This window comes from Dipteris shenzhenensis, chromosome 18, assembly GCF_047967505.1.
Source record: "Dipteris shenzhenensis isolate YYH24624 ecotype China chromosome 18, Dip_SZ_1.0, whole genome shotgun sequence".
Lineage (NCBI taxonomy): Eukaryota > Viridiplantae > Streptophyta > Polypodiopsida > Gleicheniales > Dipteridaceae > Dipteris > Dipteris shenzhenensis.
In genome coordinates this window covers 1950323-1971462 of record NC_141613.1, presented here as the reverse complement: position 1 = coordinate 1971462, position 21140 = coordinate 1950323, and the positions used below count along the sequence as shown (strand labels likewise).

General features: G+C 46.9%; 1 protein-coding gene across 6 annotated transcripts in view; it reads right to left on the bottom strand.

Moving 5' to 3' along the window:
• The window catches only part of LOC147890693 (uncharacterized), a 74821-nt gene that overhangs the window by 41320 nt on the left and 12361 nt on the right, over nucleotides 1-21140 (bottom strand). For 5 of the 6 annotated variants that reach the window (XM_087389340.1, XM_087389341.1, XM_087389345.1 and 2 more), the window contains exon 2: nucleotides 14911-15064. The exons of the other annotated variant lie outside the window; for it this stretch is intronic. In XM_087389340.1, coding sequence (XP_087245466.1) covers nucleotides 14911-15000 — 90 coding nt within the window. In that variant the 5' untranslated portion in view covers nucleotides 15001-15064. The remainder of the gene's footprint in view (nucleotides 1-14910; nucleotides 15065-21140) is intronic. 6 annotated transcript variants of the gene reach the window in all.

Here is a 21140-nt window from a genome sequence, read left to right as displayed (position 1 = left end):
CCACATACTGTGGTTGGGCTTGCTGCCCTTGCTGCACATTTTGAGCATTGCTACCATGCTCATTCCCATTTGGTCCCTGCCTCTCTGGCACTGCAAGTGGCTATACCACTGATGTCAGTGGCTCCGATAGTGGCTGTACCACTGGTGTCGGTGGCTCTGGTAGTGGCTGTCCCACATGCATTTGTGGACCCTGAAGGGGTTGTGCCTCTGCCTTCGGCATCAAAGCTGGATTATGCACAATCTCAGCAAAACTCTGAGTGAGCTGAGTCAAAACTTGCAACATAGAAGCCATCTGTGTTTGCATTACTGCCATAGCATTTGGTTGTACACTTGGGTCAACACCCAATGCAGTGATGAGGGTGATATCCGAGTCAGAGCAGCTGAGCTCCCCGTCCTGCCTCTCCCTGCTGCCCTCCGTCCTGCACCCCTCTCCCCTCCCTCCCAACCCTTCCTTTCCCCTCCCTCCTCCTCTCCCTACCAGCCCCTCCTCCCCACTGCTGCCCCCTCCTCCCATTGCTGTGCCCCCTCGCTTCCTCTCCCGCTACCCTCCCTCCCTCTCTCCCTCCCTACCCTCGCTACCTCCTCTCCCTACCCCCGCTACCTTTCCCTCCCTACCCCGCTCCCTCTCTCCCTACCCCGCTAGCTCCCCCTCCCCTTTCCGCTGCCTCTCCCTCCCTACCCCACTCCCTCTCTCCCTACCCCGCTAGCTCCCCTCCCTTCCCTGCTACCTCTCCCTCTACCCCGCTCCTTTCCTCTCCCTTGCTGCTCACCCCGCCTCTCCCTACTCCCCTGCTGCCCTTCCCTCCTTACCCCTTGCTCCCCCTACCTGCCTCTACCTCCTACCCCGCTGCACTCTCCCCTCCTCTCCCTACCCCCCCGCTGCCTGTCCTTCCTCTCCCCCTTCTCCCTCTACTCCCCGCTCCTCCTACCCCGCCTCCCTTCCCCTCCCCCGCCCCTTCCTTCTGCCCTTGCCTCTGCTTCACCTCCTCCCTCCCTCCCTCTCCCCCCTCTTCATCCCTTGACGAAACAAGAGAGAAATTTTCTCTCTTTGGCAGTAGGTTGTCGGACGGACAAAGCATCCTCGTGTTCGTTTCGGCCCTTCCACCTTGAATGACGAATGGGTTCCCATTCAGCCAATCCTCGACCGCTTCCACCGGCCAGAAATACAGTTACCTTTTCCAAAGACGAGCTTCAGCAGCTCAAGACAGACTCAGAGCAGGAGTATGCCACCTCACTCTTTGCTCGCATCCACGGTTCCCACCCCTCCAGGATACAAGCTAGGGATTGGATGCTTTCGGCTTTACCTAGAGACCTCGCAGGGCACCTCACCGATGTTCGTTTGCTCGGACGAGGGTTCTTCCAGGTGGTATTTGATTCTCCGGAGGCAGCAGGTTTACTACTCAGGGCTAGTCCTTTGGCATTGAGCTCCAGGAGGATCTTTTTGACACCCTTCACTTTGGGTTTCGATCCAGTAGAGGAAGATAGCAAGGTTACCTCACTTTTTATCAGCTTCCCCGGCCTTCCTTAGGTCTACCATCGACTCTTACCGTCCATAGGAGCTACTTTTGGGTTGGTCACAGAGATCCCCCCCCTCCCTGGCATGCCCTCTTCAGCGGCAGAGGCTGTCAGATCGGATGGGGTGCCACGAGTCATAGTCATCGTCTCTGACCCTGATATTACAGATGATCACATTATGCTTCAGCAACCAGATGGTTCCTTTTTTCAACAAAGAGTTGAGGTTACTGGGAGACAAGATCAGTGTAGGATTTGCAGGACCCTTGGGCACTTCGCCAGGGATTGCCCAAGGAAGAAGAAAAGGCCCAAATGGTTTATTCCGCCTTCTCGTCCTACTTCTTCTACACACGCTACCAGAGCCTCCCCTTCTCACCTAGGACCTTCGGGACCAGCCCCTAGACCTGGACCCTCTTCTTCAGTGCGCACAGTACGATCAGTACCCCGTTGGATGCCTGTGAGGGTTGCTGACACTCTGCCACCTCTATGAGGCACCTCGGACCTCTCAGTTACAGGCAGGTGATATTACTGCAAGCATAGATGTGGTTGCCCCAGTCCCCCCACCTGCTCATCAGGAGGGGCAACCCATTTCTTCAGATCCTATCACTGATGTGCCTGATCAGCCCCCTCCCTCTGTCAGTCACACTTCACCTCTTGATAGAGGTAAGGGGGTTTTTTCTCCTTCTCCCTCAGGTGCAGGGATTTTTCGCACTCCTATGCCAGTTCCCGCCTACAGGAAGTCTTTTGCAGTACTGGCAGATTTGGCAGAGTTTGAGACAGAGGAGTTGTTTGTACCCTCTACCCTGGGGGAGCCAATTATTGGGATTATGTTGGACAGGGTTTCCGCCTCTCCTGGAGTGCGTTTTCTTTCACCAGTTGATTTCCCTCCACTTGACAGGAGGACTCTTTCACAGGAGAGGATTTTCTCCACCACTACCTTTCACCCGGCCTCCTCCTCCCGTCGATAAGGATTGTTAGTTGGAACGTTCAGGGCCTCAGTGGTAAACCTCATCGCCGCCGTAGGCAGCTGATTCATAACCAACTCCATCCAGGTATTTCAGGTGGTCCCATTGATATCCTTATGCTCCAAGAGCATAAGCTAGATGGTAGAGATTGTGCCAAGTCAGGTAAGCTTCTTTCTGGCCATACTTTTTGGTCACCTGCCTCGGGCACCAGGGGAGGTATTTGCATTTCTATCTCTTCTTCAATGCTCCCCTTGGTCATTGGTGGACACGGAGTCATAGTCCCCTCTAGAGCACAGTGGGTTATTTTGATGATTGACGGGCGTAAGTTTGGCCTCCTTAACCTTTATGCACCCAACTTCAGAGGGGATCGTGTCCTCCTTTGGAAGGAGTTGCTCTCTTGGTCACATATTACAAATTCTTGGATTATTGGAGGCGATTTCAACATGGTTGAAATGCCTTCAGACAAAAGAGGGGGTAGGGAAGGTGGCCTTCACTCCCTGGAGAGAGCAGCATGGGATGCCTTCCTTTTTCAGTTCAGTGGCAGAGATACTTGGTATGACGATGCTTTTCATACTCAGTCACAGTCTCTTCTGTTTTCTTAGTCGAACAGGAAAGTAGGATGCCTATCCATGCACGGATTGACAGATTTTATGTGAATGATTGGGCACTGGACAGAGGTGGGACAGTTTGCATCATTGCTGGGGTTTCCACTTCAGATCATTTTTCGGTTGTTTTGGTGGTTTCACAGCCTCAGGCGAGAGGCCGCTCTGCCAGTATCAGGATTCTAGATGCCCTCTACGCAAAGGAGGGCCTCACCAGTGCTACGGACTTGGGATTCTCACCTGCAGGGTGGGCAGCCGTCCCCGTCAGATGTGGCTGCAACCCTCACTAATATTAGCAGCTTTTATCATTCTGTTGCTAGTATTAGGAGAGATGAGATTTGCAGGAGAGAGATTGCCATTCGACAATAGCTGATAGCTCTTCAGAGAGAAGAGCAGAAATGGCCTACAGATGCTTGGATTTAGGAGCGCCTTGCTACAGCAAGGACTCATCAGCATACACTTTTAGATCAGAGAGCAAATGCCTTTCACGCCAGAGAGTCTTTCTGGATGCAGATCGGAGGTAGAGTCAACAAGAAATTCTTCTCTACTCTCGGCCCTAGACATAGTAGAGAGAGTGTTTCGCAGCTTGTAGACTCAGACGGGATACTTCAGTCACATCCAGATGCCATCATGCAGATTGCTTCTGATTACTATGCCTCCATTCTGACTGCAGATCCTAATTCACAGCCCAGAGATGATGCTAGACAGGTTATTTGGCAGCATATTCCTATGTTGCTGGATAGAGGTATGAGAGCCTCACTTGATGCACGCTGCACCAACATAGAGTTCAGGACTGCTCTTACTGCCCTTGATAAGGGTAGTTGTCTAGGGTCAAATGGGCTTACACCACCTTTTTTAATTATTTTTTGGGATCAGATTGGGGATTACATCGCCTCAGCCCTGCAAGGCGTTTGGGACTTGGGTGAGATGCCGGATTCACTCTCACAGGGTCTCATTCATCTTATCCCAATAGAAGGTTGCAGAAATTTAATGCCTCAGTGGAGACCGATCACCTTACTGGGCACTTTGCATAAGATCTTGGCAAAAGCCATCAACCTGCGACTGCAGCCCATCCTGCCGAATCTTATACATGACACACAGATAGGCTTTGTCCATGGTAGAAGCATTTTTGATAATATATTCTCATTTTGGGAGGCTTTTGAGTAGGGCTATGCATGAGGGTCATAGACTAGCAATTCTACTCCTGGATTTCAAAAAAGTATAGATTGGGGTTTTCTAGAGGGAACCCTTCTTCGCTTTGGATTTTCAGATTTGTGGATTAGAGGGGTTTCTGCTCTTTATAGGTCAGCCCATAGCCAGGTACTCATTGGTGGAGTCAGGGGAGACAGGTTTCAGATATCTAGATCAGTCCGACAGGGATGCCCTCTAGCCCCCTTTCTATTCTTATTTGTGGCTGAAGCTATGAGCCTCTATATCAGAGCTCAAGCTGATATTTTTGGGCTGAGACTTCCGTTGAGACAGGAAGAGGAGTTGCTGGACAGTGAGTTGGCAGATGACACAACTATTTTTTTGGATGCCACTCCACAGACACTCACCTCCTTCAGGACAGCCTTGGATTTATTTTGCATTGCAGTAGGGGCTCACATTAACTGGAACAAATCCAATGGTTTCTGGATTAGTGATGAGGACACTCCAGATTGGGGTGCTGATATTGGATTTACTTGGATTCAGAGGGGTGTCTCCGTCAGGTATCTTGGATGCCAGGTTGGGGTGGGCATTTCTCCAACACAACAATTTGCTCCCGTGTTGGAGAGCATCAGGAGGAAACTCCTATTTTGGAGTTCGGCCAAACTTGACCTTGCATCCAGAGTGATGGTTGTAAACCAGATACTGTGTTGGCTACAGCCTGGTTTGTTTGCTCTTGTTGGTGCCGATCTACAAGCAGTATCACTCAGCTCAAGAGACCTATCAGGAATTTTTTGTGGCATGGATTAGACGGCACTTTAGATGTGATAGCTAGGGTGGCTTGGGAGACTCTTATTCTACCCACTGAGGAAGGGCCTCAGTGGACCTCAATATTATTGATCCAGACTTGCAGTGTAGAGCCTTGCTCTGCAAGATGGTGGTCAGAGGTTTGATCCCTGGTCAGGAGACTTGGAAGGATTTTGTCTTACACAGTATACAAACATGCATACCTTCTCAGGGAGGAGATTGGATGGAGAGCCCTAGATGGATCTTTATGTCAGCCTGTCTCAGATCTCCTACTTCCCCTCTCATGGCTGCCATTCTGAAGGCTTGGGACAGCTTCAGAGGTACTCTTTGGAGAGTTCCACCCTCCTCTCGTGAAGAAATTGACAGGCAGCCCATCATGTGGAATGATTGCATACTAGATAAGCATGGTAGATCACTGGGCATGTCACATTATATGCAGTGGTCTGATGCGAGTTGGGACCTGCAGCCACGGTCGGTGCTTGGAAAGCTTTCAGGATGCTTCCATAGGATCAGAGAGCTCATTCAATTAGTCACCTCAGAGGAAGTGCAGCCAGGATGCAACAGATAGATGCAACCATACCAGTGGAGTGGATAAATACAGACCATTTACCTATTTCTGAGTCCACCTATTGGGGGCTTTTTCGAGGACAGGTATCCCTCCGCACGTTATAGCCTTGCGGGATGCACATGAGGATACCCTTGTCTTTCAGGTTCATGCAGGAGGCAGACTCCACAGATCTTCAAAGTACATTCTTTTGAAGGCTCCTCTTCAGCCTGTCAGGATTGCGGTAAAGACTCACAGTGGTATCTTGATCCAGACCCCGTTCTCCTAGCTGTTGGATCTTGGAGGCTTTGGCTGTATGGAGGTTCCCCTATTAGATCCTTGCAGTGGGATCCAGGGGAATGGGAGTGGATAGTTGCGGGGCACCGAAAGAAGAGCATCCCCTTCTTTCGTTACACGGTCAGAAATGCCAAGAGATTCCAGCTCAGTTGTAGGGGTTGGAGGCCCTCTAGAGCTCCTCATTGGGATACTTTTCATATTTCTGTAGAGATGCAGAAAAACTTTTGGAGGAGGCTTTGGAAATCCCTCAGGAATAAGAAAATCACGTTATTCATCTATCTTACTATTCATGGAGGGATTGCAATGAACCTGTGGAGATCCAAGTTCGGGGCTGACCTTACATGTCCTCGATGCCACTCAACAGTTGAGTCAGTGCAACATTGCCTTTGGGAGTGCACTCAGGCGAGGACGGTTTGGAAGGGTGTTGCTAGGATACTTTGCACTTTTCATAGAGCACCCTTCTTCATGACTTGCGGATCAATGGCTTGGTTGTCCACAGGCTTTCTTTGAGGAACATGACACGGACACACCTTTCTTTGTTCGACGACATCTTGTGGAGTCATGCTCCCTCCGGGATGTTCCATTTACTGCATTCAGAGCTCCCCACGATTCTGTAGACACATCTTGGGAGATTCTGGCTAGTATCACAGCATGGCATATTTGTAGAGCCACATGTACAGAGGCTTTGGAGGACTCCCAGGTTCACCCTTCTCAGACTATGGCTAGTATCTGGGCAGATACTATACACACTTTGATGGCCATTTGGGTGAACATACAGGGAACCTCTAGGACTGCTACTGCTAGGAGGGTTGCTTTTCTTAGAGTCTAGAAGGATTGTCCTTTCTCCTTTGACTCTCCTTTAGGGATGAGGTGGCATTTTCAGCCGCCACCCAGGATTTTTGTTTGCTCATTTTGAGCTGTTTTTTCTCATGCTTGACATAATGTACTCCCGCACTTGAGCTTGCTCTACGGTTTTTATTCATACTTAATGAAGTACCTTTCTTGAAAAACAAAAAAAAACACCCAATGCAATTGTACCCACAGGATTTTGCGCTTGTGGAGCTGGCTGCCCCAATGCATCAACCTGAACATTCTGCACTTCATGGGCTGCATCTTGCACTCTTATTCCGGGGTGTGCTCCCCTTATCTGTGGCTCTAGCTTAGACTCTGAATCTACATCATAATCAAGCCTTATATGCTCCATATCAAAAGCAGTGGATGGCTGAAAATCAGCAAATGCTTTCTCTACCCAAGCTGCCCAGGGACTCCTCTAGATGATTTAATGAGGATCCCAGCAATGGAACCACTGTAACCGGCCTTTGATCGACAAAGGGCAGTATAACTGACTCTACTATCTCACACATCTGAAATACAGCCAACTTGAAACATTGCCATTGTCCACAAGCAAAACTCAAAGCATGTAACTTCATTGCATAGTATCATTGAACCATTTAAGACAAGGGAGGCTAGAATGCCCCTACTCAAAAGCATGAAGAGTGACACCTGTTGGCCCCAACACTTGGCGCCCCTTGTGGTATTTATTTAATTACTGGTTAGCTCAAATACAAAGGGACTCCCTTCAAGAGCTCACCCGCGGGTGCAACCTAGTACAAAGCCAACCCGTGGCTGTACGCCAGTGACCAACTCCCAGTGCTATTCTCTTGATTCCTTTCAACAGTCATGCATAACACAAGTAGAACAACCTGACAGCATGCCAAGCAATGCATTCACATCACAACCACTGCCCCCCCAGGAAGAGAGTATCACAACCACTGCCCCAATCCTCTCCCGGGCCAACGGCAGGGCATCCAATATTGCAAAATCTCATTAAGAATGACAGTAGCAAAGAGTGGAAAGAGAAGATGAGAATCCAGCCAACAAAAAGAGCCTGTTTCAGCCCAAAACAGCTCCAGAAGTAGGTTGAATAACAGACAGCAAGCTCTAGTAGGAGGGAGCTGTCTTCCAACACCAGAAAAGATCAAGAAGGAGAGGGTTCAGCAAGCTGAAACAGATCCGCCATGATTGCGACCACCAGAATGGTGATTCCAGCCCACCAGCAACTCCGTTTTCAGTGCGCATTGCACCTGGCAGGAGCAGGAAGAGAGGCATCCAAGAATATGTCTTTAGAATCAAGAAAGGAAGACTTTTGTCTCGAAGAAAGTCGAGAAAAGCTCCAAAAGTGGCCCAGAATGGAGGCGTCCAAGTCCAGGAAGCACGCCAGCAGCAGAGAGCACTAAGGGGAGGAGAACTGCTGTGAAGAAAGCTCAAAAAACGACTTCAGCCAGCAAGAGCAAGGCTGCAAAAATCCACCATCTTCAAAATGAGGCTGCTCTGGTAGGGGAGAAGACTCAAAACAGCAAGGAAGGGAAAAGAAGGGCTCCAAGGCCTTCCAAGGGTGACACCTAGGTGCCACAAGGCAAGCAGAGAGGCCAGACACAAACACATGTACAAAATAGGGCGTGGGATTTAATGCCCCTGAGTCGGACGGCACACCATGACCCTAATGCTTAGGAACCAATGACCCTAGTTTGTAGGATCTCTAGGGGGTCAATTTTTAAAGAATGACCCCACTGAACCAAACCAATGACCTTAGAAATTGAAACCACTCTAATAGCACTGGGAGTTGCACTTGTTGCACATAAAATCATAGGTACCTTTTGGGCATTAACTAAGGCCCCTAGCCTGGTACTCTAGGCTAAATTTAGTGACAGTTAGCTTGGACACTTCACCATCACCACCACGTCCTCGTGACACATGCAGATGGGTTGATGTAGCCAAACGAGAACCCGCAAGGGTAACGGTTTCGGCTACCCTCATGGAGCAGCAACAGAGAGCCAGTAAGGCTCTCAACATCAAAGTACATGGGATCCCACGCACTGAGGCTACACCGATGGCAGATGCGACGGCTTTCATGGCCGCTACTCTGGGTGTGGCTAAGCACAGGATCGAGAGGGCATGGTGGGTGGGGAGAGACCCAACCAAGAGCAACCCGTGATCATACTGTTCCATGACACTCAGGCACAACTTTCACGTTTACGACGCAGGTCAGTCCTTCGAGATCAGCCAACGATCTCCATGGATGAGGACCTCACCCCTCTACAGGTTGAGGAGAGATGCTCTTTGTTGCAGCAGCAAAATCGGAAGGAGAGGAAGTGGGCAGTGGTACGAGAGGGACGACTTCTTACAAGCCCCCGTAGGGCACCAGCCCCCTCCCCTACATAGGGAGGTGGGTCTATGAGACTCAAATATCCAAGACCCCATTCTGCACCATTTGAAACTGTAATGGTACCTTATGGTCAAAACCAAGAAACTTCTCAGAATCCTATACAGGTCACGACATAGTCTTTTATACAAAGAGACATCAGAGTCCAAAGCGCCCACTACCAGTAGTCAGTGCGCATACATGGGAGTCTGCCTACAAAGATGAGACAAGGGATATAGGGGGAGTTTGAGGGTCAGGTGGAGTCGCAGTCCTTTTCAGATCCACACTTTTGGGGACCATTTCAGTAGAGCAAAGAGATGCACATTCCAGGTTTCTTTGGATCCGGATTCTTGGATCCGGATTCGGCACATGGACAGCCGGGATCTGTTTGTTGCAGTTTGCTACTTCCCCCCTGAGACCTCCCACTTTGCCAGAGATAATCGAGGTGAGGATGAGATATCTCCATTTGCTGCTCTTTATCAGTCCATTGCAGACTTCTCTAGCCGTGGAGAAGTCCTCGTAAGGCCACCAACCTCTATTGCTGAGCTGAAGTCTCCTGACATTTCTGACTGCGTAACGAAAGAAGGCAATGTTGTTCTCTCGGTACCCTTCATCGATCCATTCCCATTCCCCAAGGTCCCACTGCAAGACCCAAGTTCCAAGAGAAGAGGGTCGGGATCAAGATACCACTATGAATCCGTGCCCCACTCCATGTAACCTACAATCCTAACAGGTTGGAAGGCAACCTCCAAAAGAATATCACTTGAAGATCTAAGTAGTCTGCCTCCCGACTGAACATCAAAGACCAGGGTCTTCTCAAGTGCATCTCGCAAGGCTAGGACCTGTAAAGGAATACCCGTCCTCATGAAAGCTCCCAACCAAGCGGACTCTGTGATTGGCAAATCATTTGTATCTATCCACTCTGCTGGTATGGCTGCCTCTATTTGTTGCATCCTGACTGCACTCCCTCTGAGATGGCCAACAGAAGTGAGTCTCTGATCCTCTGAAAGCTGCCTAAACACCTTCTAGGCACCTCCTATACAAGCAGGTTCCCTCTCCCATCTAGACTAGTGCATATAATGTGACGCTCCTAGTGATCTTCCATGCTCATCCACTATCGAGTCATTCCACATGATTGGCTGCATGTCTATCTCTTCTTGAGAGGAGGGTGGAACTCTCTGAAGAGTGTTTCTAAAGCTGCCCCAAGCTTTCAGAATGGCAGCCATGAGAGGGAAAGAGGGAGATCTAAGATGGGCTGAAGTAAAAATCCATCTGGAGCTGTCCATCCAATCTCCCCCATGGGATGGTATGCAAGACTGAATGTTGCGTAAGAAAAAATCCTTCCAAGGCATCAGTTCTCGTACTACAAACTTGTAGAGCAAGGCCATACACTGCAAGTTCAGATCAATAATATTGAGGCCTCCTTCCCCTGTGGAGAGAATGAGAGTCTCTCAAGCCACCCGGGCCACAACAGCTGAGGTGCCATCTAAGCCACTCCAAAGGAAATTCTTGATAGGTCTCATGAGCTGAGCAATACAACCTCTACATCTGCACCAGCAAGAGCAGACAAACGAGGCAGTAGCCAATAGTACCTAGCTCACAACCACCACCCTAGATACGAGGTCAAGTCTAGAAGAACTCCAAAAAATGAGTTTCCTCCTGATACTCTCTAACACAGGAGCAAACTACTATGCTGGAGAGATCCCCAACCCGGCCTAGCATCCTAAGTACGGACACTTGCCCTTATGAAGGGCGGATAAAGCAGTCCCGAACTCTATGTTTGTGAAGGGTGCATCCAAAGAGACTATCATATCCCCTGTCACCAACATAGGTAAGTGCTGCCAAATAACAACCCTAGCATCATCTGTGATCTGACTATCAGGATCTGTTGTAAGAAGGGAGGCATAGAATTGATTTCGTCGGATTTCTAGACTGGAATTTTCTGCACAATCCAGAGACTTGATGTTATGAACTTCATTGGTACCACCGCTTCTAATCCATAAACGGACGGAATGGGGTCTTCCCCATACTGCCTTTAAACACTGTTCGGAATGCCCTTAAAGCAAAATTCAACTTTGTATCCCAGCCTTCCGGTTCTTGAACGATTGCATAAGAGCGGCTCAAATATTAGGGCAAAATAAAGCTGTTGCATATGCACAATAAGAGTTCACGGATGGAAGACTGAGCCAATTGCTGCAAATACACAAGAGCACAAAATACAACTATACTATGGCAAGAGAGCTCTTATGTATGAGCACAGCATTGTGAAGCAACTAAAGCATACAAGGAACACTATGGCCATCTTCTAGCAACCATCACCAAGCAACATCCTTGAACAGACTCTCATCAGACAAAGCATAAATAGCCTACCTGCAAAGCGACTTCATTCATCAAATCATTGGCTTTTAGAGGTCACCACATGCATGCTTCACTGCATCTACAACAACAGGATACCTCCATGTCTCCTTCCGAATATGTTTTTCACTAAACTCACTTTTCTCTCATACCATTTCATCCAATTGCTCCTGTACTGAAAAGAAGGCCACTATTCCTGACATTATTCAACATGCACACATCATTTCATCACCCTAGGCTTGCAATTGTGACCGCTTCTATCTAATGTACCCAACATCCATATTTCATATCTTGGAAAGCAGGGATTTTATTCAACTAGGATAGCCACTCTATCTTTGATAAGATATGATGTAATTATGGGGGTATTAAACTATTTAACCAGATGATGTGTGGTAGTGTATCCATGTGAAGGGATGGCTAAATGGCACAGTGGATCAAGAAATAGAAATCATGTTTTTTTGTATTCTCTATGTCCATAAGCAATCACCCATCTATATCAAGCACCATTCTCAGTAAGTGTTCGCCTTCTCCTTTCTGTAGTTAGTCAGGTCAAGTGTTTCTTTTTTGGCAAAGAAAGGAACGTTCTATTAATGCTTGAAAAACTTCATACAAAACAGCAGCCCCGAAGGTGCTGAGTATGGAAAAAACCAATAAAGGCTGAAAGAAGAAAACCAACCTGTTCCAGAGAAACCCAGCTCACTGCCTAGGGAATCTCTAGTACAAGGGCTAACAGCCAAGTGGGGGGACTATACAACCAGCGAATCCCTTGCGGAGTAAATATGAAGAAAACTCATGTAGGCCAAGCCTTATAGAAACGTGCACACCTCGCGACAATCGCCCTAGAGCCCGGGGTCCCACGCTCCCAGGTGGAGCGGAGGGTGTAGATGATATCCTGCTAGATGGCGACCAAGGTAGCCGAGGGTGGAACCGGATGCTCACCCATTACCAGACTACAACAAGCAACCCAAATGTTCCACGCCGTGATACTAGCTACAACCTCCCACTATCCTTTGGAGGGGGATGAGGATACTGGCTATCAGGAGGGACCGCCTCATGGAGCTCCATCATCTAAATGCTCTGACCCTATATCCGGTAAGCTGAAGAGACCTCATCAATCTCGAACGCATGACCTCCCTCAATCAACCAAGCCGCCATCCCCTAGGCGTAGTCCCTCTGAAGGCACGGCATGCGTGTCATATCCATCCACAAGGCAGGGGATCCCATGGACCCGAGTAACTACAGGACTATCATGATTGGACATGTAATGTCCAAGATCTATGCAGCTGTATTGGATGCATCGGTCAGCTTGTTCGCAAAGGTGAGAGGGCTCAGAGCAGAGGGTCACACCGGTTTCAGGCAAGACCATGGGACTATGGATCACATACTCACACTTAGGAGTGTCATTGAGGAGGCCAGATCACGGAAGGAGAGGTATATTGTTGCTTTGTGGATTTCCGCAAAGCCTTTGACACAGTACCTCGAGCTCGTCTCATCACACGCCTACAGACACTGGGATTTGATCAGGAGATCATCTAGGCAATCATGGCACTGTATGAGAGAGTCTCAGGCCGAGTTCGGACAGGCGCAAGTTGGAATGCGGCTCCCATCTAGATCCTCTCTACACTACGACAACTCCAAATACAGTTAGGGATTGTCTCCAGAACACCAACAGAGCAACAGTGACACTGCCCCTTCACCCGCATCTGCTCCAACCACGGGCCTATGGGCGACCCTCTGTAGGAAGCCAGCCAAAAGAAGTAGGAGATCTTCCTCGGCCGCAAACTGGACCATAGGTGCGTCCAAAACCTGGACTAGACCTCCTGAGGCACCCTCGCCACCCAATGCCTCTCCCTCAAAGGGGTCCATGTCAAAGAGTCCATCTAAAGCCTCCTACCAATCCAAGTGGTATAGGAAAAGAAGGGAACCTCGTCCACCTGCTTGGTAAGGGCGATCCTGGAAGGCCAAAACCACTCTCCCGGATCCCACTATACCTCCCTCAGGGGCCTACCTTCCCAAATCCAGAGACACCATCTGGAGGCATCCTGATCTGGGAAGCTGGAAGGATCAGTCGGGTCAAGTTAGGACTTGGCTCTCTCAAGCATTGCATACACACAGCTAGCATGCCCACATTTTATCAGAGCCATCGCAATGCATATGTAACTTGAAGTAGGACAAAGTGGGTCACCAATAACTACCCGTGTTTGGCCAGCATATGAAGAGTGGAACATTTTTTACCAAGTATGAAGTGTAGTCAAGGATCAAGCATAAGACAGGTTACAGATACAGACTCCCATGCATAGAAAAGGAACGTTAATTATTCAGTAGGAAAACAATGAGAAAGCTCTCAGAGCTGAGGTTCAAAAGCTAGACTGAAGTAAGAACCGTGTGGGCTTCATATGCAAGTATATGGAGATCTGGGTAGGCATATCATTTTTTAAGAAATGCTGCAAGAGATCAATGTTAATGATGACACAAGAGTCACAATGCATCCTCGTTTGTCAGAGAGTTTTGCAAATACAACAGAGGTTGTACAGTTGATACAAAATGAAGTCGTAAGCCCCCAATGACAGTGGCTCTCTTCGGTGAAGACCAAAGAAGGCTACCATGATTGTTATATTCCAAAAAGTGAAGCTCGATGACAAAAACACTTGCTCTTTCTGGACCACACACAGCTTGCACACATGGGCAACCCAAGACCTTTACTCTCAGGATTTTGATAGTTTTCTCTGTTAACCATCCTCAAACAACCAAACAGAACAAGAGCATGAACAAGGCAATCAATTTGTTACTAAAATATGGTATGACCAGACTACTTGATCAAACAAGCTGCCTGAATGAATGAAACACATTCACAGAAAGTTTCAATCCACTGACCAACTTGCGGAAGATAAGCAATACATGCCTAAAAATGATGGTCTACTTTTATATTTAACAAAGAGGCAAGGTACATTGCACACAGTTGGACATTTGACCATTAGCTTATAGCAATGATAAGTTTGGAAAGTTGACTTTGACGTATGGTACTCTCAAATTCCAGGAATATGCATCCTCAGCATGCCATAGATCACACCCTCCTCTGCTAAAACATGAAGATATGAGTAGTCATTTTCATGTGGCATGCTGCAACCCATGCCAAAACATTCTGAAAAAAAAAACACATACAGGTGCAGCTCATGCATGGTCTCTCTGGTTATGTTCTCAAGAATCTCATAGTATCCTCAGTTGACCATAAACACAATGATGTTTTATTTCATATGATTTTTACCCCACACAGTTTTCGTGATGCTCAAAATTGGTGAGCTGTGGAGCCTGCCTTATGTAATTTGCATTCTTTCAGAGGAAAATGTCCCGAGCATGAAAGCAAATTGACACCAAAAGATTTGAACCCATGCCAGACCGTGGTAGCGGATACAGCTTTGCAAAAGCAATGTTTCGAAAAAAAATCAGAAAGAGATTTTGTGTAGGCAATTTTCCCCTTACCCGCACCAATTTGTATATAAATCTGTTGATTTCATCTTCGGCAGGGGAAGGCTTTGCATCTTGCAATGTGAAAGGTGGTTTGGTATGCATTTAAATAACCTTGCCCCCAAAATGCGATCCACAATGAAGTTGTGTGGATGAATTAACTATGACTCTGCAGAACATCAGTAATAAAGGATACTGAACCAGCCTTCTCAAATACATGGAAGAAAAAGGTTTTATGATTTGCATAATATTGCCAGCATGCACATGTCATTTGAAAACAAGGAAGATGCTTTAAGATGCATCCAAACATAAGAATATCAAACACCTCTCAGGAATAGAAACAGAGGCACACCACATTCATAAAATTTTCTCTTTTCAAATTGAGAGCGCTCATTCCTATTGCTCTCTCAACCTTGATTAGCAGACCATTAAAGTCAACTTCTTTGAACCTCCACCTTCAAATTAAAATTTCATATGACAGAGTAAAGTGAGACTGCAAAAACATGTTACCTTTGTACAGGTATGATAAACGAGTTAGAATTTATGAAGTCACACAAAGCGCAGGCTCATGACTCTGTGCAGATTTGATTATCAATGTTTATGCTCCCTAAATTTTTAAGTTAGCAGAGGGTAGAGGATACAATTGGAGAGAGGAGACAACAAAGACTAAGGTATACGAGATATTGTTGGTTTTTGATATTTTGTCTAAGCTTTTTGTCAGTGGACCTGCTTCCAGTATATTAGTGCTTAGTCCCATTACAAACATGTTACCACGATTTTGAAGAACATGCATGAAAAGGAGACACAAGGTTAATTAAACTTTTTGAAAAAAGATGATCTATAGTGGGTCTTCTCCACACACTGGAACCCATAAACACATGAGCTATGAGCAAAGGTTTTCCATCTGTAGGAGACTCAAAATTTCAACAAAGAGGAGAATTTGAATGAATATAAGAGAGGAATGCACTTAAGGACCCCTAATACACCCACAGATCCTGAGATGGAATTGCCAATTTGCCATCCTCGAAATTCTACGGCATGGATGGGAATTGAATGCTGCAGTAGTATAATGGTTGCACAGATGAAGCATGAACCCAGAAATCATCTCCCAAGATCAGGTAAAATGGGGCTAGAGAAATCTGTATTCCTTTGGGGAGCTGCCTGAAAATAATGACAGCCCGCCCCCCCCCCCCCCCCAAAAAAAAAAAAAAACTCCTACGCACACAAACCCTGGGTCCCCCATGCCAGCCCTATATTGTCCCAAATTTTTGGCTACCCTTCATCCCTCAAAACCCATCCCGGCTATTTTCTGGGGGAAAAGAATAGAAGGGTCACCCAGGATACAATGCACGAAAGTACCAATAAGAAAGTGGGTCAGAAGGAGTTGACACTGCCTAACCATATCCCACAGTTCAAAATACTCAAAATGAAGCAGTTGTCCTACATCTCCATGATACAAGCATACACCAGACCTTTATAACAAGCATCCCAATCGACCTTATTTCAGTGCCTTGATTTGCCTAACTTCCTATTTTTTGTTCCAGGCTAAAAGCTATCCCATCCATCCAGCCATGTCTACAGAAAGTAACAACAAGAGCATTCTTGCTCATTGCAGTGAGGTCAGAAGATCAGAGTATACTGCAAGACAAGGGAAACACTCATTTCAACTACTTCTCCAGAAGAAGTAAATAATGGCTCTTGCTGAAGACTAGATCAGTAATAGGAAGGAAGCAAACAACTAGGTTGCTTGCTCATTGTTAAATCAATGATAGTGTGATGTAACACTGCCCCTACAGGGAATGGCTTGGGTTAGGAATTTAGGAGTAAGACGATGGTCATTGGTTGTTAGGCTTAAGAGGCCTAATGGTGGGCCTAAAGGTGGGCCTAAGTGATCTAAAAGGTTGTTAGTGCCTAGTTAGGACAGCTAGTACTGGTCCTAGATCCTAAATGGAGCTGGAGTCCTAAGTGGAGCTAGTACCCTGATTGGAAAGTGACCACTGGGCTTAGGGATGGCAGTTAGTGCATCTATGGGTTCTAGAGAATAGTCCTCAATTGGTCTGCTGTGGATAAGTGGTGGAACATTTTATCATGTTAGATCTATGGAGAGAGTTCATGAGTACAAAGAATATAACATGGTATCAAAGACAAAACAGTTCTGGCTTGTGAGAAGGCTGTGTTATGTGAGTTGCAGTTGTCATTCCTATCAAGAGCTGAAGAAATCATCCGTGAATCAATTGACGAGTTGGTGTGTTGGTCGACAGAGGTGTTGATGAGCTCATGAGCTGATGCTTGATGAAGCTGTGGACACGAAGTTGATGAAGGTGCGTTGATAGCAAATCGTGGCCATTAATGATCACTTGTTGTTCCTGCACGAACGTGGTAAGTTATTTCTGCTAGTGGAGGTCTATGATTTTGGTGTCGGTGGAGGGATTCACCACAAGCCCAAATCCTTTGAGCAGCATATCACTTGAGCAATCTGTGAGCATTTTGGTACACGACAAAAGACAGCTCAGACTGGATTTGCTATGTGATGATAGACAGCTAATCCTAGTGGAACCCCATGCATGCATATTAAAGAGTGGCGCTTGGAAGATAGACGATGCTGTCTGTGCATTGTCACGTGTACTTGTGTGCTGAATCATGCAACACATATTTGTGTGTTGAAGGAAGCTTTAACGGCACACCAAAGCCCACGAATCTAACTTGATGAGCAGCTTCTGAGCGTTCATAATTACAGATGTTTTGTTTATGCATCGTTCAGTTTCACATGCATGCTGTAAGTTACAGACTGGACTGTAATGGATTGTGGTGGTGCCAGGTATGCCTCTGCACTACTTTGAATATTGTCTTCAAAAGATTGTGGGCTAAGGCACATGATCTACAGACTAGTTGGTAGGCATACATGTGGTGTATGTGGAGTAACTTGAGATAAAAAAATTAGTTCTTTGTCTTATCATACTTTTTTTTTCTACAAAAATAGACTTCCATTAAGTATGAATAAAACCCACCAGAGCAAGCTCAATGCCGTAATACATTATGGCATGCATGAAAAAAAAACTCCTCAAGAAGAGGTACAAAATAACCAAGGTATGCCATGTCAACCCTATGGAAGACTCAGAGAAGAAGGGGGAGTCCCTCCATTCCCTAGGGAAAGCAGCCCTCCTAGCAGAAGCTACTCGAGAGGACCCCTGCATGCCTGTCCAGATGGTCATTAGTGTGTGTATAGTGTCTGCCCATATGCTGGCCATAGTTTGAGAGGGGTGAGCCTGGGATTCATCCCAATGCCTCTGTGCACCTGGCTCTCCATTTATGCCACGCTGATATAGTTGCTAGTATCTCCCAAGAAGAGTCCACCGAGGTATAAACAGCCCTAAAGTTAGGCAGAAACATCGTCCAGAGAACATGGCTCAATCAAGTGTCGTCTGATAGCTATAGCCCATGATTGTCATGCCTCTCAAAGAAGACATGAGGCCCCAAAAGGGAAAGCAGGTGTTAATGAGGCTCATATGCTATAGATGTAGAGCGAATCCATCTATGGCCCAATCTCAAGCCCATAGTTAGAATAACAGATGGAGGTTGCTTGTTGTAGCCAACACTCCCACAATGGAAGAATATGAATCACACAATGCGTAAACCAAGTTTCACTCTTAAGTGCACACAAGTATTGCTGAAGTATATGCCTGTACCAAAGGGATATACAACCAAAAGAAGACATAACAGATGTTCCAAATGGACAGAACCAAATACAAAATATGGCTTCACTCAACTATGCCAGGGACACTACAAAGCTGCTCCACTTGTGACCTTTGAGTAGCCTGTACGCAATCTTCTGAATCCTTCTGCTGCACTAGCTCCTCCTGCTGCATGGCCTTTCGATAGGCCTTGATGGTCTTGATACTGGTCACAGATCCACTAGACCTCCCTGCTGATCTGCTTCCTGGGCGACGATCTGCCAGCACATATGAGGCGCTCTTTCAATGCCAAGAACCCCACCAATGGGGGGTTCTAGGGCTGGGAGCCCCTAGAACTGGCCGAACCAGAATAGGGTTACCCAAACCTGGTCTTACCTGACCAGACAGGGCCAACCTCCATGCCACCTACCCAGGTGTGCCGATCTGGTCCGCTTGCTGCTGGTTTGGTCTGATCTGGCCAACCTAACCAGGCCAACCAGCCTCTACTTTGCTGGTCTATAAAAGGCTCATGGATCGGAGCCATACGCTGGGCTTAAGCCCAGCCATCCTGCCTCTTCATCTGGTCCTTCTCCAGCCTTCCATGCAGCCCTAAACAAGGGCCCACAACCAGCCATATATGCTTCCTGATCTGCACCCTCAGATCCCAAAACATCTGCCCATGTGGCAGTCCGTACAACTGCCCACATAGCAGCTCATGCACATAAGATATGTCTCTCTTTCTTCTCTCTCAGATCTGCCCACGTGGCATCCTTTTTCTCCAACCCCAAAACTCCCCATGTCCTCCTCGTTCCTCCTCATTTGGGGCTCACAGATAGGGAAGTGACTACTATATTCCAAACCTCTCCCACTAACCCACCCTAGGCCTACACCCGTCATCCATTAGCTTCCATGCGGGAAGCTCAATTTTCTTCCGTACGATGGTAAGGCTGAACCCTTAGTGTTGATATTTCTTGGCTCAACCAGTTCGAGAGTTATTTCTCAGTTGTGCCTATGAGAAACAACAAAAGGTGTATTCTTGCATCCATGCACTGCACAAGCAAGGCGATCACCTAGTGGCACAAGTGGCAGAAGGACCACTATGATGCAGATCTGGAGACACCTCATTTTTGGTGGACATCAGGAACGGTTCCTATCTCCGCAGTACTTGGACAGATTGCAGAGTCAATTCTTTGAGGATTTGCTTGCGTGTCCATGATTGAGGAGAGTGGTATGGTTGGTGCTCTTTGGAATGTACTTGTGCTCCAAGACGGCTTACCTCGGTGGGGCTAGACCTGGAGCAATGGGGTTTTTTTTTTCAAAAATATTACTTCATCAAGTATGAATGAAAACCGCAAGAGCAAGCTCTAATGCGGGAGTACATCATGCCATGCATCAGAAAAAAACCAGCTCAAATAGTGCTCAGAATTTGGGGGTTTTTGCATCAGTGGAAAGCCCTTGCTTCCCTGATCATTTCTATGCGTGAGATTCCTAAAAGGATGGAGGATTGAGTAAACATTGAGGTTTTTTTCTCTCTAGCGCAAGAAAGTGAAGAAAGCAACGATCTGCTGTTTTCCTGCACCAAATTAGGACATTCTTGGCTTGATCTGTTCGCCCTAATCTCATAAGGCTGCTCCCTAAGTCTGGTGGTGATCCGAGACTATTTGGAGGAGTTATGAGCTATTTCGACTGGCTGGCATGGAGGAACTGCTGCGAACTTCAGATGTACAGCTCCATTTCGGGTCAGCTCTAGTGCAGATGGTCGCCTAGCTCCATGAATGCAACTGACAAAGTGTAATAGTAATCTGGTTTTTTGTTACTAAGAAGTTCGAGAATTCAGTGCAACAGCTAGCGCAGAATTGCTATTTGCCAAAGGTTCTAGCAATTTCTAGCCATCCAGGTGTAATGTTATGAAATTCCACAAAGGTAGCACAAAATCTTCTTCTTCCTGTCATCAATAATTGCTTGAGATAACTGCTTAACCAACTTGTTTCTTTTATCACTCAGATCATCCTTTGGAGTGGGTTTAAAGGATGACTTTACATTTGTAGCCTTGTAAGCCTTAGGTTGTCCCATGCCACTGCCATACACTGTGGGGAACCTAGAAATAGAAGAAGTTATAGCGGGTGCAGGAAGTTTGCTTTCATCATTGGAAACCCCTTTGACCATAGGCTTAGTCCCAAAGTGACCAATACCCAAAGTCTTCTCCTTCCAATTGTATTTGGGTTCATAAAGCTCTACCAACTGCATGGCCTCTTTAAGAGAATTAGCCTTTTGAGCTGCAACATCTAAAGCAATACTAGAGTGCAACCCATGGATGAACTTGAGCATTCTAACTCTTTCATTAATACCATAAACAAACAGAGCCAATTTCCAAAACTGTTTGATATAATTTTTCACTGATCCTTGCTGAGTAAGATCATATCACTTACAAATGTATTGATCCCTAGTAAAAGGAGATATAAAAGTTTTAAGCATTTCAGCCTTGAATTCATCCCAAGCATTAAAAGTTAACCCTTCTTGCTGTAGATGCCTCCACCAAGAGTGGGCATAATCTTCCAGATGAAGAACAGCAAA